The sequence below is a fragment of the Ostrea edulis genome, chromosome 3 (assembly GCF_947568905.1).
Source record: "Ostrea edulis chromosome 3, xbOstEdul1.1, whole genome shotgun sequence".
NCBI lineage: Eukaryota > Metazoa > Mollusca > Bivalvia > Ostreida > Ostreidae > Ostrea > Ostrea edulis.
This window is the reverse complement of record NC_079166.1, coordinates 42,604,394-42,619,747: the sequence shown is the minus strand read 5'-3', so window position 1 is coordinate 42,619,747 and position 15,354 is coordinate 42,604,394. Positions and strand designations below refer to the sequence as shown.

Sequence of the window (15,354 nt, the reverse complement as noted above, 5' to 3'; positions counted from 1 at the left end):
GAACTCACGAACCTATCTAAAAAATGTCTTTTTTCGATAAAATGAGTACAATACTATCTATTTCACTCATTTTTGGGATTTTTTAATTACTCTGATGTCAGTCCCATACATCCTTAAGAAAATCAAAAGCTAAGGCCTATCTTTAAGTTGTAGACCAATGAACAACCAGAAAAACACAAAATGATAAAAAAAAATAACAAAAAACAAAAAAAAAACCATCTCCCTCCCTCAATCTTTGGATTTGGGAGCAACAAGTACCAAAAGAGTAACATTATGGACTCAGAACTGTTCCAGCTGTCTTCTTTTTCATTACAGGATTAACTGCCAGAAATCCGGATTTTCATCTTACCTTGTATATTCAGACACTGGTCATCAAATCCACTCTGGTCATAGATTCCTTGGATATCTCTATTTCCACCTCGGTCATATCCTGTCCTGTTAAATCCCCATCTGTTGTAACCCTCCTTGTTGTATCCATAGCGACTGTAACCATCCACATCATAGCCGTCTTTGTCAAAGCCATCTCTGTTTAGGCCTGCCAGAGAAATCAGATCTTCTACTTCATGAAAATTTCCACAAATACTAACAGGTAAAATGGACTCAAATATTGTCAAGTTTAACTATTCACACAGGAGAAATACAGGCATGTTAAAAGAATCATTAGAATGTATAGAAAAAAATATCTTTTTCTTTATTCTTAAAGTGTTATCTCTTTGACAAGGATTATATCAACAAGGAAATCGGAATATTCACCATTTTTCTTGAAACCAAAGACATCATAACCATTCCTGTCAAACCCAGCCACATATCCTGGGTAGTTGATTGTTGACACTTGACTGCTGGGAGTGTCACCTCGATCTCCCCCAGGAATGTCAACACTCACATTACAGGGGTGGCCAAGTGAGGGCGGTGCATAAGTCACACAAAGATCAGCCTCAAGGTCAAGCACACTGCTGGGAGGAATGTTGTAGGGCACCATTGGTATGTTGCTGAAAGCTGCCGGATATTTGAATTTGTTGTTGCCCCTCTGCTGCCATCTCCAATAGAGCATATCAACGAAAGAGTGAATGGCAAAGAAAACCGGGTCATAGGGTCCACCGGTGGTGGCCATGTCACCACCAATGTAACGATGGAGGTAGCTAACATAGCTCTCAAGACACATGCTCATTTCTGTGTAGTCATCACTAGCTAGGGCCAGAGCCAACTCCCCCAAAGTCGGGAGCTGTATGGTGGTGTGGAAACTCCTCATTATACAAGGCTGCCAGCTTCCTGGGGCCCCAAAGCTGTGGTCAGGAACACAGCGACTCAAGCCAGAACCATCTCCACCAAAATAATTTGGCTGCCAAATGATTGCCTCTGCGAAGTTTCCAACATCGGTAGTAAAGTCAAAATAGGGCAGAGTGATACCACAGTCCACTTTCTGCAACTTTTTCTCCACCTCTCTCAGGAACACCCTGTGCCACGGCAGGAAGTAGGGTCCTCCGTTGGCATGCATGCCATGAGCCATGTACATGTCCCGGAATTTCTCCCACTCCTTCTCTTCCAGTCGCAGTTGCTGCACGCCTATTTGAAATCGAGATATTTCTGCTGTAGTCATGTCTCGAATGTCTTTCCTCTTACTAACGCTGTCACACCTGCAAATGACATGTCACTCAGTTTGAAGTTCAGCTTATTTGATTGTTGAACCTGTTACAACAACTAAAATGACTAAAAGCATAAATTCAGCAGAGTACAGCATTTATAAACAGAGACGAGCTGTATAGTTCATTCACTGACAGCCATTCAAAATTACCCCTCAAATAAAACTTGAACCAATGTTCACAATATAAATAAGTTACAAATTTTCGAACTTACTGGCAAGTCCATCTTTCGTCAATCTCACAGGTACACTTCTGACATCCCTGATAAGTGACAGCCCCTGGCTGGTAGGAGATGCCATCATAGACACAGCCACTCTGGGTCTTCATACAGCCTGCCTCCTCACAGCTCAGACTGGGGTAAAAGGCCACCACTTCCTTTGTGTAATGCTTCCTCTTCTGGTTGTGGATGGATTTGCAGTCTCTCAGTGACATCACCTAGTTGTAAAAAATCATTTAATTATCATGCATTCCATAGCTGCAATAATGTAGCCCTATCCAATTTTTTTTTATTCTGACGTTTTCGGGATAGGGCTACAATTCCATAGGATCTCCGTAATGGTGCAAAATAATTTTATGAATAACCGATAATAAACTCTGTGTATTAGTCCCAAATGTTGTTTACACCAAAAGGAGTACCAACTTTGTGCTCGGGCATGTCTAATAAAGGTCTTTTTCATTAAATATAATGTACAGCATGCAAAATTCTTCGTCTGCTCCGCCATGCTTGTTATCGCGAGATCTCGTAGGTGGATCTAATGAAAAACCTAAATTGACAATCAGCGCGAAAATGTAGTTACTCGAGCCACTTCGACAAAGAAAGGAAAATCATATTGTTGCAGAAAGAATTTACACTCTGCTGTTCGGTTTTTAACTTGATATTAAATTCAAACCTTTTCAATACCGACGAAATAGCTTTCGCCTCCATACTTGTCCATTGATGTAAATACTACCTTATATGGCATATGCAAATGACTTGACAATCGGAAGTTGAAACTTCAGTACATCAAACATGGCGCACAAATATGAATCGAGAAATTGGAATTTATCGAAATTGTTGAAAACGGTAGAATAGAGCCTCACAAATCTTAAGTTGCAGGTTGTAAATTTATATATTGACTAAGAAACATAGAATATTATTTTATTTACGTAAAGAAAGTCAGGAAATGTTTAGAATGAGCGCAAATGTTGCGGGAGTGAATCACTCCCGCATTTGCACCATTACGGAGATCCTAAGGAGTTGTAGCCCTCTCCCTAAAAAAAAAAAAAAAAAAAAATCAGAGAGGGCTACATTATTGCAGCTATGCATTCCACTGCATCAAATTCTATTTACTGTAAACCAACTTTCATTTGTGCATTGAATATATTAGCAAAACTTGCAAGCAAGCAACTATTTTTTAATATTTATTTTGGTCAGAAAGCAAGTCTTCTTGTCTAATGATGAGGTGAATATGCAGACTCACTTGGAAGTTTCACCTTGTCACGAATATGATTTCCATCAACAATTCACAAATAAATGTTTGTTTTTAATGCATCATGGCTACATTTTTCATTGTAAACAAAAATCTACAGGGGCAAGATATTTACAGAAAGCACGCCCAACTACCTTTCACTTAACCCCACTCTCATCCAAACTCCTGTGTATAAAAATGGCACTGAAACAACCCCCATACATAATATATATCCTACAGATTAATACAATTAACAATTCACTTCAATTTCCACACTAGAAGTACTGGTTCATTAATCAGCAGTGCATTGCATACGAGACAAATGGGATGATTTCAGCATCTCCATTGTCAACTTCCCATATTTATATAGCAATATTCCATTATCACCTGGTTTTATATCTCTCAACTGACTCGATACGCAAGAGCTTGTTCTGCTTATGGTCAGTTTTTAAACTGAAGCTGGCTACTGACAAACAAGTTGATGGTACAGGGGTTCCAACAGTCTCGTTTAAAGTCAGCATTCCGCAAATTCTATGGTCATTATAAGGATTTAGTTCGCCAATACAACCTATCATTGGGTCATATGCTGTCTGACGTGTTTCATACCGATTGTTAGGCCGTTTTTAGCACACTGATTTTGACTACGGATAACTTTGTGTACCTGAGAAAGATATAGGTTCACGGCGGGTGTGACCAGTCGACAGGGGATGCTTACTCCTCCAAGACACCTGATCCCACCCCTGGTATATCCAGAGGTCCGTGTTAGCCCAATTCCCTATTTTGTATTGCTTATAGGAGTTATGAGAATGATCACTGTTCATTATTTTCACCTTTCATGTACAATGTAATTCAAAACTGTACTGTAATAACCTTTTATTGGGGGGGGGGGGATCATTAGAATTTTGAGGGACTTTATTTAAAGCCATGCTGTAAAGCACTAGGATTTTGAGGGATTTATTTCATAGAGTGCTGAAAATCAGTTGTATTTCAAGGGACTATATTTTCACATTATTGCATGCAAGCCATAATACACGCACATACACACACGCACACAATATCATAAGAGCTTTATTTTAGTATCAAGGCATCCTCATGAATATGTGCGAAATTCTCCTGAGTGAATTATTGACATCATTTTCATCAGGAAATTGCTAATAAAGGGTAATATGCCTCTAATTGTTTCTAGAAGTGAAAGTTACATGCACTTACCCGACACTTGGATTCCTTCATTTGGTTTCCACTAATTAGAGCCTTCTCGTCAGCTTTAAACCGTCGGAAACAACAGGCTCCGGTCATGGCTACCTCACGACACACCTCAAAGCTATCATAGTTGTTTACGTTTCCACCACAACCTTACAGAAAAGTGAAGTATCATCACATATAACTTGGATGCAAACAGGATTTCTAGGGTTACTTGCCAGTAACTGCTTTACTTTCAAAAGTAAACAAGCATTACTTTTTGTATGTCTGTGATATAGTTTAATAAATGTTAAAGGATGAAGCATGATGTTAAAAACCCAATTATAAATAGGATGAAATGGAATGATGTCAGCAAAGAAATTTTGTATTGTTTTTCTTGATGTTATTGTCCGCATCTACATGTAATACATAACATCTCAACAGGACACTTATTCAACCTTGTCATCTTAACAAGAGGCCTATGGACCACATTGCTCATCTTAACAAGAGGCCCATGGACCACATTGCTCATCTTAACAGGAGGCCCATGGACCACAAAACTCATCCGAGTCACCTGGGTTCTGCTGTTCTTCAGAAGATTTTAAAAAAAAATGTTTACTCACTTTAATCCGAAGACAAATGTTCACCCCATATTATGACCCCAACCTAGCCCCATGGGATTGTGACCTAACTGAACTTGAATCCACACAACATAGGGATGTCTCGATGTCAATATGACTAACATGACCTTGCTGTTCTGAGAAGAGATTTTAAAGAGATTTTTCTTCAATTCTGATTCCCTATTAAGCCAACCCTATCTGATTCCCTATTAAGCCAACCCTAATCAAATATGAATCTGCATTACAATGGAATGCTTGCATATAAATCAGTTGTTCTTGATAAAAAATATTCAAAGATTATACATATTCCCATGTAAAATTTCGATCCCCTATTAAGGTGCCATCCTACCCCATTCCACACCCCCTGGGCCATGATTTGAAGAAAATTGAATCTACAGTACCTAAAGATGTTTGCATATTAATGATGAAAAAATTGCAACTTTTTCCATATAAAATTTTATTCCCTTATTGTGGCTCCACCCAACCCCATGGGGCCATGATTTGAACAATCTTGAATTTACATTATCTGAGAGTGCTTGCATATTAATAGAACTACACATGACCCTGTTTTTCTTGAGAAGATTTTTAGAGATGTTTCCTATATATCCCAATGTAAAGTCCTGATCCCCCTATTGTCACCCTAACCTACCTGTAAAGTCCTGATCCCCCTATTGTCACCCTAACCTACTTGCCATAGGCCATGATTTAAACAATTTTGAATTTCAAATCATTAAGAAAGCTTTCACATTAGTTTTGTCATTTCTCATCCATAAGTTCTTGAGAAGAAGATATTTAAACAATCTACCATATTTTCACTATTTCTAAATCATCCCCTCTTTGAAAAGGGCATGACCCTTAATTTGTACAATTTTGAATTTCCTTCACTTTAAGGATGCTTTATGGCTAGTTTGGTTGAAATTTGGCCCTCTGGTTCTAAAGAAGAAGTCGAAAACATGTAAAGCTTACAGATGGACAACAAAAGAAGAAGTCGAAAACATGTAAAGCTTACAGATGAACAGACAGATGGACAACAGGTGATCAAGACAGCTTAGTTGAGTTATAGCGCAGGTGAGCTAATAAAAAAACAAGTGAGTGAAGATCTATCACATGTTGTTAAGATATTAAAACACCAGATCTTACAAGACACACAGTCCTCCCTATAAAACCATGGTAACTGAAATCTACAAAATGTCGTGAAAAAAACGTTTATGTACACTGAAGATAACAAAAGATTGGTACCGTCAGTGTAAGTCTGAATCATCTCTAACTCACTCCGCTCATATCAAAATTGTGTTTCAAAAGACGACATACCTGTGTAGTTAAAGGGTAGACACTCCTCCTCGAACCTGTCGTAGTAATATCTGACCACCGTAGAGTTACAGAGGCCAGGCTCCACGGGCCAGACGCAGGGGTTCTGTCGAGTCTCACACAGGGGGCCATCATAAGGGGGCTGACACATACAGTGGTACCCCGAGAGATCAGGGGTGGTGTCCACACAGAATCCCTTGTTTTGGCATGGTGATGTCACACAAGGAGCTGAAATTTTTTCAAACAAAAATCCGTTGATTGTGAAAACCAGCCCTTAAAAGGGAGCACATATACTGCGCATGCACTACTCTATGGTCATTCACAATTCTAAAGAATTATTCGGTGTACAAACTGGCTTTTACTTGCAAAGCTTACAATGTCACATAATATCATGAAATAAGGAACTAAGTAACAAAAATGAGGGTCTCGTGATAATATTCTGCTTATAATGTTTATCAATGCAACATGAATCACTCACAAAATTTTCATCTTATGAGTAAATCAACTACACTGATGGGTGGGAAAGTGGATCTTGGATAATTTGATGCAATCGTTCAGCACATCAGTGTTACAATGCAGTGATAGTATGTGTGTATCTAATAACAGCAATAGTGACAGAGCATGAATTCTGCTGGTGGAACTACCACATACATGCACTGTAAATCCAGGAGTTTCTGCCATGAGTCAATATTTTTGAATTTATGACTTTACATACATGTACATGCACAAAATTAATCACAAAAATCTTATTTTTTTAAATTCAAAGCAACTTCATAAAATGTAGGAAAATTAAATTTTACAAAATATGAATGATTGTGAGATTGTTATCAACAAAAGATGTGTGGTGATACATCCAAATATCAACCTAAAGTACTCAAGATGTAAGTGTTGAGATGTTGTGTAAACTATAAAGTACTCAAGATGTAAGTGTTGAGATGTAGTGTAAACTCTAAAATACTCGAGATACAAGTGCTAATATGTAGTGTAAACTCTAAAGTACTCAAGATGTAAGTGTTGAGATGTTGTGTAAACTATAAAGTACTCAAGATACAAGTGTTGAGATGTTGTGTAAACTATAAAGTACTCGAGATAAAAGTGTTGAGATGTTGTGTAAACTCTAAAGTACTCGAGATAAAAGTGTTAATATGTAGTGTAAACTCTAAAATACTCGAGATACAAGTGCTAATATGTAGTGTAAACTCTAAAGTACTCCAGATGCAAGTGTTGATATGTTACATAAACTTTCAATCTGAAAACTTCACTTGTTTGGTTTCAAAATCTGGCTTTTATCAATATACAAAACTTTGGCCAATCCAGTTAGATTGTATTTGCTAGCTTAGAAACATTGTGGCAAAATCAAACCACTCAAATGTGTAGTGTAATAAACCAAGATATTTCTGTAACAAGAGTACCGCGAACGGTACATAATACACCCGTGAAATGCTTACATAGGGTGTTTTCCTTGTGCTATAATTTGTATAACTTTGCTTCAGGTAGTATCAGCCATCATGAGGCTGTGACAAACTTTCATATGAAACAAGAGGTACTGTGAGCAATGCTCACTAAGAATACCCCCCCCCCGCTTACCCCAATCTCCCAAAGGGTGTTGTTAATAGGTATAAACTACCTCTTTTCTGAGTGTAAAAAACAAATGGCATGACAAACCGAACCATATTGCTACTTCGATGTCCAGTGCATGTGACCTTTGACCTTTTGACCCCAAAATCGATAGGGAACATCTTCATCCCATGGGTAGTCCATCAGTGATTCATTTTGAAAATGGTTATCATGAGTCCAGCGGACTCCCCTTGATTACAATAATGAGTCCCATGCTAAAATCAATGAGTCCAAATTTCATTATTTCAAACAAACAGCCCGACAAGTATAAACAAACCACGTTAAGGAAGAAGCTTATACTGTTGTCACCCCCTTCTAGAGAATAAATATTTCGCTTTTCATAACAAGCCATCGGATAATTCATTTGCAGAAAATTCTTATTCGTAGTTCATCTTGCAAATTGATTTTCAGATGTTTAAAGTTGAATGATGAAAGTTTTTATTCCTAGCTACTTTGTTCATGCCATTTAGTTTTTCTGTTCTGTGCAAATGCTGAAATAAATAAATTTTTCTCCATTTTCTTCATTTTTCTCAAATCTTAGCCAAGAATAAAGTGTTACTAAGCCATTTTTGATGACATTGTTTTCACTTTTCGAATTTTCTCAACCTCTACTTCGTTTTCAGGACCGACGTTTGATTTCGGGGACTCCGCGGTTGTTTTGTTTTTTTACCCGTAGTTACTGGCAATATTATCATTCACATCACTTTGCAAAAATGTTGTTAACTTTCCCTGATTAGGAAGTTTTAAAACATTAAAAAAAAAAAAAAAATCGGCGGAATCAGATTATATGCAAGGAAATTCTAGTTCCCAGTTTTGCTTACCCGCCGTAATGCCTTATATATCATTTGGTTTCATTGGTTAATGCAATGCGAGTTGACCAATGAAATATCATAATTCTTAATTCGGAATATCTCGGGTGTGTAGTACGTTCTGGAGCTTAGATCATGATCATATAATTTCGAATGTTCATGCGTCCGCTGGGATGCACAGTTATTGAAATCATGCGTCCTGAGCAAATTCAATGCGTAATTTACGCAGGACGCACGCCAAAATGAATCACTGGTCCATATGTATGATATGGTGACTGTAGGTGGAAAGGATAACGCTTTAGAGCCCGGAAACCATATTGCTACTTCGATGTCCAGTGACCGTGACCTTTGACCTTTTGACCCCAAATTCGATAGGGAACATCTTCATCCCATGGGTAGTCCATATGTATGATATGGTGACTGTAGGTGGAAAGGATAACGCTTTAGAGCCCGGAAACCATATTGCTACTTTGATGTCCAGTGCGCTTGACCTTTGACCTTTTGACCCCAAAATCGATAGGGAACATCTTCATCCCATGGGTAGTCCATTTGTATGATATGGTGACGGTAGGTGGAAAGGATAAAGCTTTAGAGCCCGGAAACCATTGCGTCTACAGACGGACGGACGGACAGACACACGGACAACCCGATTCCAGTATACCCCCCCCCCCCACACACACAACTTGTTGTGGGGGGTATATTAAGGGTCTTAGCAATCGAGATTTCCTCAAAATGGACCAAGTTCAACAACCTGTAATTTTTTTCAAAAATAGAAGAAAATCAAAATCCTTCCCCAGATGCATATCTTCAATACCCATACAAACACTCCACAAAATAAGATGGTCCTCACTTGAAAACTGGGAGGAGTTGGGCGGACAAATTATGTACCCTCCATAGAATATTAATTTCCAAATAGACTAAGTTCAACAACCTGTAATTTTCTCAAAAATTGTAGAAAATCAAAATCCATCCCACATGCACATCTTCAGTACCTATACAAACACTCCACAAAATAAGAAGGTCCTCACTTGAAAACTGTGGGAGGAGTAGGGCGGACAAATTATGTACCCTCCATATAATAATTATTTCCAAATAAAGGGGCAAAACTCCTGGAAAAAAGGTTGAAATGGATCAAAATTGCAGAATGATCTAGAGTGACCCACAAAGAAGCTACACAGCAAGTTTCAGCATGATATGTGAAAGGGAAATGAAATTATAAAGAGAAAACCCCGAACGGATGGACGGACGTATAAAAATGGAAAAAAAAAATATTGATGAATGATACATGTATTATCCCAGCTCTAGACACCAAACAATTTAAACTGTACTGGTATGATGCATTCAGATTTGTGAAAATGATAGAGCCTGACAGTAATTTATCAATGATTTAAATTCTTGGTTGAATGGAACATCTAATAAATTGAATTTACCATGACACTGGGGAAGTTCCACTCTTCTTATGCAGTCCTCTTGGCCTTCCTAATAAAAGATATAAACTTAATGTTAATTTACTGCTTACAATTTATACCCCACATCTCCGTGATGAAACCAGCAATTATTTAGATATGTTTCATGGATGATCAAATTTTACTAGACTGATTCTTCCATTATGTTTACATATGTGTTAGAAATTATGTTAAACCAAACATGATGACTTTGCAAGATGTCAATCTTTTATACCTTTCATACCAAAAGAAATTGTCAAATACATTTAGACACAATGGAATACAACCAAAACTTATCTGCCTTTTCCATCTAGTATATACATATATATCTATATATCATATCTTATATTTGACTTTACAAACCCTGCAAGTGCAGAAAGTGCAAGTGTCTTTTTGCCATGATTCGCCATCTGCATAAATAACGCCATTCACAAGGCATTGTGGGTAACAGACACAGGTGTCCAGCAAACTAAGCCGTGCCTTCAAATCTGAATTCTGCAGGATTAAAAATAAATCACCTTATACAACTCGAAATAAAATGACAATAAATTCCTTTTTTCCCACAAACACATTTGTTTTTTAATCCATGGAGGTCAGAACTCATTTCATTGCTAACTAAATTCATAACATCTTGTTCTACATCATCCTCAGATGGATATCACAGAAATTTCAAAAAACATTTTTCAAACCTCCAAAAAAAAAAAAAATTTCAACTTACAATCATTTTTCGATGACATGATGAAATGAAAGATTATTACGTTGCATGTGAAAGTTCTACATGAAACATCAGGCAATCTACATTAAATCATTATATTATGCTATATAGGGGGAAGGGGGGGGGGGGGGGGGGGGGCTTTATGGACAGAATTGAAATTGCCAATTAGAGAGGTCCATTTAACAAATGAACTTATGACCAAGTCAAAACTGTTAACTCTCTCTTAAGATCTTGTCGACTAAGATACTTGATTAAAAATTATAAGAAATATGTAATTTTTTTTTAATCATTTTTGTAAAACAGGAACCCAGCTCCCTGAAATCTTTGGCACAGACTGTGTATCTTATCATAGTATACAATATTCTATTTCTCTCTAATACAAGAATTCTATGTGCTACATTCATAAGACCATGTATCAGTCTTAAACAAAGTTGTGTGAGATTTAGGATGTTTTGTGGTCTACATAAAATGCTGTACCTCTGACTGAAGGGCATCGACGATGGAGGTCAGATGAGACACTCTTCTCTGCAGGGCCCGTAAGTCTTCTGAAGTTGTCTGGCCGGAAACTTTGCTGGCATCTCTTTGGTATGTGGCTACTGCTGCAATGATTCAAGAACAATGAATCTCCAAACACATTATATATTTTAATATTCAAAACTAGATTCCTTTCCTTTTAAAACAAAAATGGACATCTTCCAAAGACAAGTGTTGGCAAAGTCAACACTTATATGGGTAAAAGGATTAGTGAAATCTGCCCATGTTTAACACGATTTGTACAGAAAGTATAAACACTATCTAAACATATTATACAATCTTTGCACAGTCTGTTTGAACTTGACTTATACATGTATATATACTGTAGCTGAGGACCTGTGATTAATACTATGGAAAATATAACAGATCGATTCATTAATTTTGTAAGTCCTTTCAAATTTGTAGAAGCTGTGATAAGAGTTATGACAGAGCAAAAGACAAAATTTTCACTAAAAGCTATGTTTGTTTGATATTCGTAAGATTTGTTTGTTTGATATTCGTAGTGCTTAAAGGTTTTCCCAAATATTATTAGTGTCTTGTGTGCTTTTTTTCACTTGTTTAAATATTTTGTAAACAATTTAAAGGAGATTATTGAACAGTCATCATTTACAATTTACACATATATATAATTCCAATGTCATTCATTACAGTTGTTTTGATTGGACAAAAATAAAGCTAAATGAGAATTTACACATCAATAAATCCAAAAACGCTACGTATATACATACATACGCGCCTGAAAACAAATAACACAGTGCTGGGAAACTATTCAAATTTTTGAAATTGATAATACAGGGAACAAATTGGATTTATCTTTTTGAAGAATTCATCAATGTGTAAACTCTGGACATTTTACCCACAAACTTAACATAAAAGTCCTTCACACTTTTATTCAGTTTGTGAGTAAAATGTCCATAGTTTACAAATCGATAAATTCTTCAAAAAGAATGTTTAACCCTATAGTAATAATTTCATTCTTAGTCACATTTAAATTATGTATTAGCTGAAAGTTAAGGCTATGTATATAACCTGTAACCTTGCCTTTAGTGACATAACTTGGCTCCCGGTCATTACACACATCTAACTCAACGATGTTCATTTTTCTGCGATTCTGACATGGTGATGTGACTTTTGATTCATGGTCAGAACAAATATTTATGCCATTGGTGATACCGTACCAAAGTTCCAAGACTAAGTAGTAAAAGTACCACTCAGACACAGCTTTAATATCTTATTGCCATGTGACTTAGACCTCAAATACAATGTACATACAAATTTTGAATCACTGGACATACTTAACTTTGAGGTCCATGGGTCACAATGCTACCAGAGTCACCTTGGCCCTGCTGTTCTTCAGAATAATTGTTGAGATATTTACAATTTTTAATTCCATGAGAAACTTTGACCTCATACCATGACCCCAATCTAACCTGACATGGTTCCGATTTAACCAACCTGAATCCATACAACATGGGATGCTTCAATATCAATATCACTTACATGGCCTTGTCGTTCAGGAGAAGATTTTAATAAGATTTTAAAGACACCCCCCCCCCCCACTATATTCATGTATTATGAAATTTTTTTATACCCAATGTTAGCCCCAGGGTTCGTGGGGGAGGGGAGGAATAAATTCACAAAGCTTGGGAACGTATGAATATTGACAAAATTTAATGTGGTCCTGCTAATCTTGAAAAGACTTTTTTTCGAATTTCCTGTACATTCTCAGGTAAAACTTTGAATCCCTGTTTAAGCCCAACCCAAGTTAAATGTAAGTCTCCACTACAATGTAAATCTCCACTACAATGGAATCTTTGCCAATAAATACGACTTATCATGGCCAGTGGTATTTGATAAGAAAATTTTCGAACATTAAATATATATATATATATTGAGGCCCCATCCTAACCTCCATCCCCAAGCTATAATTTGAAGAAACTTCCATCTCAAATACCTGAAGATGTTTGCATTTTTATATCACTAATGATGGCCCTGCCAGTCTTCAGAAGATTTTTTTTTTAAATTCCAATTCATTACCATGTAAAAACTTTGACCCCCATATTGAGGCCCCATCCAACCTTGGGGTCCTCCAGAGCCATGGTTTGAATAGAATTGAATCTGCACTACCTGTGAATGCTTGCATATAAATATGACTTATGGCAAAGTTGTTCTAGAGAATTTTTTAAAAAGTTTTTCCTTATATATTACCATAAAAAACAATGTTCCCCTACTGTGGTCCCAACTTATCCTCAGGGGCCATAATTTGGACAAATTTGAATGTACACTGCCTGAGGATCCTTGCATGTCAATATGACTAATCATTGAGAGGAACATTTTCCCTATGTATTCCCGTGTAAAATTTTAATGCCCCATTGTGACTCACCTTATCCCCTGGGGCCATGATTTGAATTTGAATCTGCATTACCTGACTAAGGATGCTTGTAAATTAATGACTAATTGTGGTCCTGCTATTTCAAAGAAGAATTTCCATCAAATTTTTTTCAGCATATATTCCATGTAAAACTTTGATCCCCTATTGTGACCCCACCCTACCCCCCATGGACCAAGATTTAACCAAACTTGAATCTGCACTACTTAAGGGTGTTTGCATAATATGACTAATCATGGCCTTCCTGCACTAAAGAAAAAGATTTTTAAAGGGTTCTTTCCTATTTATTCCCTTGTGAAACTTTGATCCCCTATTGTGGTCCCACCTAACTCCTGGGGTCCATTATCTTTACAAACTCAAATTCGCATTAACTGAGGATGCTTTCATAGAAGTTTCATGTTTCTGGCTCAATGGTTCATCAGAAGAAAAATTTTAAACGGCCCACCAAATTTTCATTATTTCATAATCATTTCCCCTTAAAAGAGGGTGATTTTTACTTTGAATGAAATTCAATCCCCTTCGTTTAAGGAAGCTTTGTGGAAAGTTTGGTTGAAAATGGTCCATGGGTCCGGAGAAGAAGTTGAAAATGTTAAACACACTAGTGAGCATCGTCGGAAACCCACGGTTGATTACGCTTCGTTCCTCTCTCCATCACCCATGGGTCCATTCATTCCTAAACGCTCGTTCTCATGATCTTGAAAACCATTCATGAAAACCATTTCCTCATGAATATAAACTATGTGTGAATGAACCTTGATAAATATAGTATAACTCTTCTAACAGCTGGAATATTCCAACAGAAATGAAATTTTAAAAGAAAATTTCAATTTTGAAAATACAAGAGAGTATGAAAAGCAACGCTAATACACTTTACGAAATACACTGAAGTAAAGCATCACAGTTCACGCCCCATGAATTCAAAAAATAAAATTTAGTATTAAAAATTTTCGAAAATGAAATTTATCTTATACATGTATATTTCTGTCAGAATTCCCTGCCGTTAAAATTGACATTTTATAATTATCAAGATACATACGTGCATTGTTCACAACTGCAGTGCTTTCATGAGGAAAGAGCTATCATTACAATTTGTGAAGATATAAAAGGCAAACACATTCAAAATGTAAATATATCAAAATAGCATTTCAATGAACAAAAGTTACTACATGGAAAAGATCTATGTCAGACAGACACAAGGACACTAAAACAGACACACTACAGACAATGTCCTGACCTCAATGGTAGGAAACAAAATAAACTTTTAATATTGTATAGTGCATGCATTGTGACACACGACAAAAATAAATCATTTACCAAAAATACTTCATTTCAAGCATTACTGAATCTGATAATAACTGCACAGAACAGACTCAATATTGTCCGTCTCAATAAATATTGCATAACTTGTCAGCATCATGTACACAAAAACTCAATCCTCCCATTAATTTCTCTTACCCTTATTGAAGCATGTGGAGGGAATGTTAATATAGCTGTATACTTTTGCTTCAAAAAGTAAACCCTGAAAAACAAATGCATATTACGTTATTACGATAAAATTATTACGCAATCTCTATCAACACAAGTACAAGGACTTATTCTCATTGTGCAATCATGTATTACCTAACAAGTGTACTAATTTATACTCATTAG

General features: G+C 36.6%; 1 protein-coding gene across 1 annotated transcript in view; it reads right to left on the bottom strand.

The window, feature by feature from the left end:
* Positions 1–15,354, bottom strand: part of LOC125676486 (uncharacterized) — a 148,853-nt gene that overhangs the window by 118,089 nt on the left and 15,410 nt on the right. The window contains exons 3-11 of the mRNA XM_056157773.1: positions 15,160–15,223; positions 11,259–11,380; positions 10,430–10,561; positions 10,052–10,100; positions 6,199–6,423; positions 4,298–4,440; positions 1,855–2,075; positions 754–1,634; positions 350–535 (exon numbers count right to left, since the gene is read on the bottom strand). Of these exons, the coding sequence (XP_056013748.1) occupies positions 350–535; positions 754–1,634; positions 1,855–2,075; positions 4,298–4,440; positions 6,199–6,423; positions 10,052–10,100; positions 10,430–10,561; positions 11,259–11,380; positions 15,160–15,223 (2,023 nt within the window). The remainder of the gene's footprint in view (positions 1–349; positions 536–753; positions 1,635–1,854; positions 2,076–4,297; positions 4,441–6,198; positions 6,424–10,051; positions 10,101–10,429; positions 10,562–11,258; positions 11,381–15,159; positions 15,224–15,354) is intronic.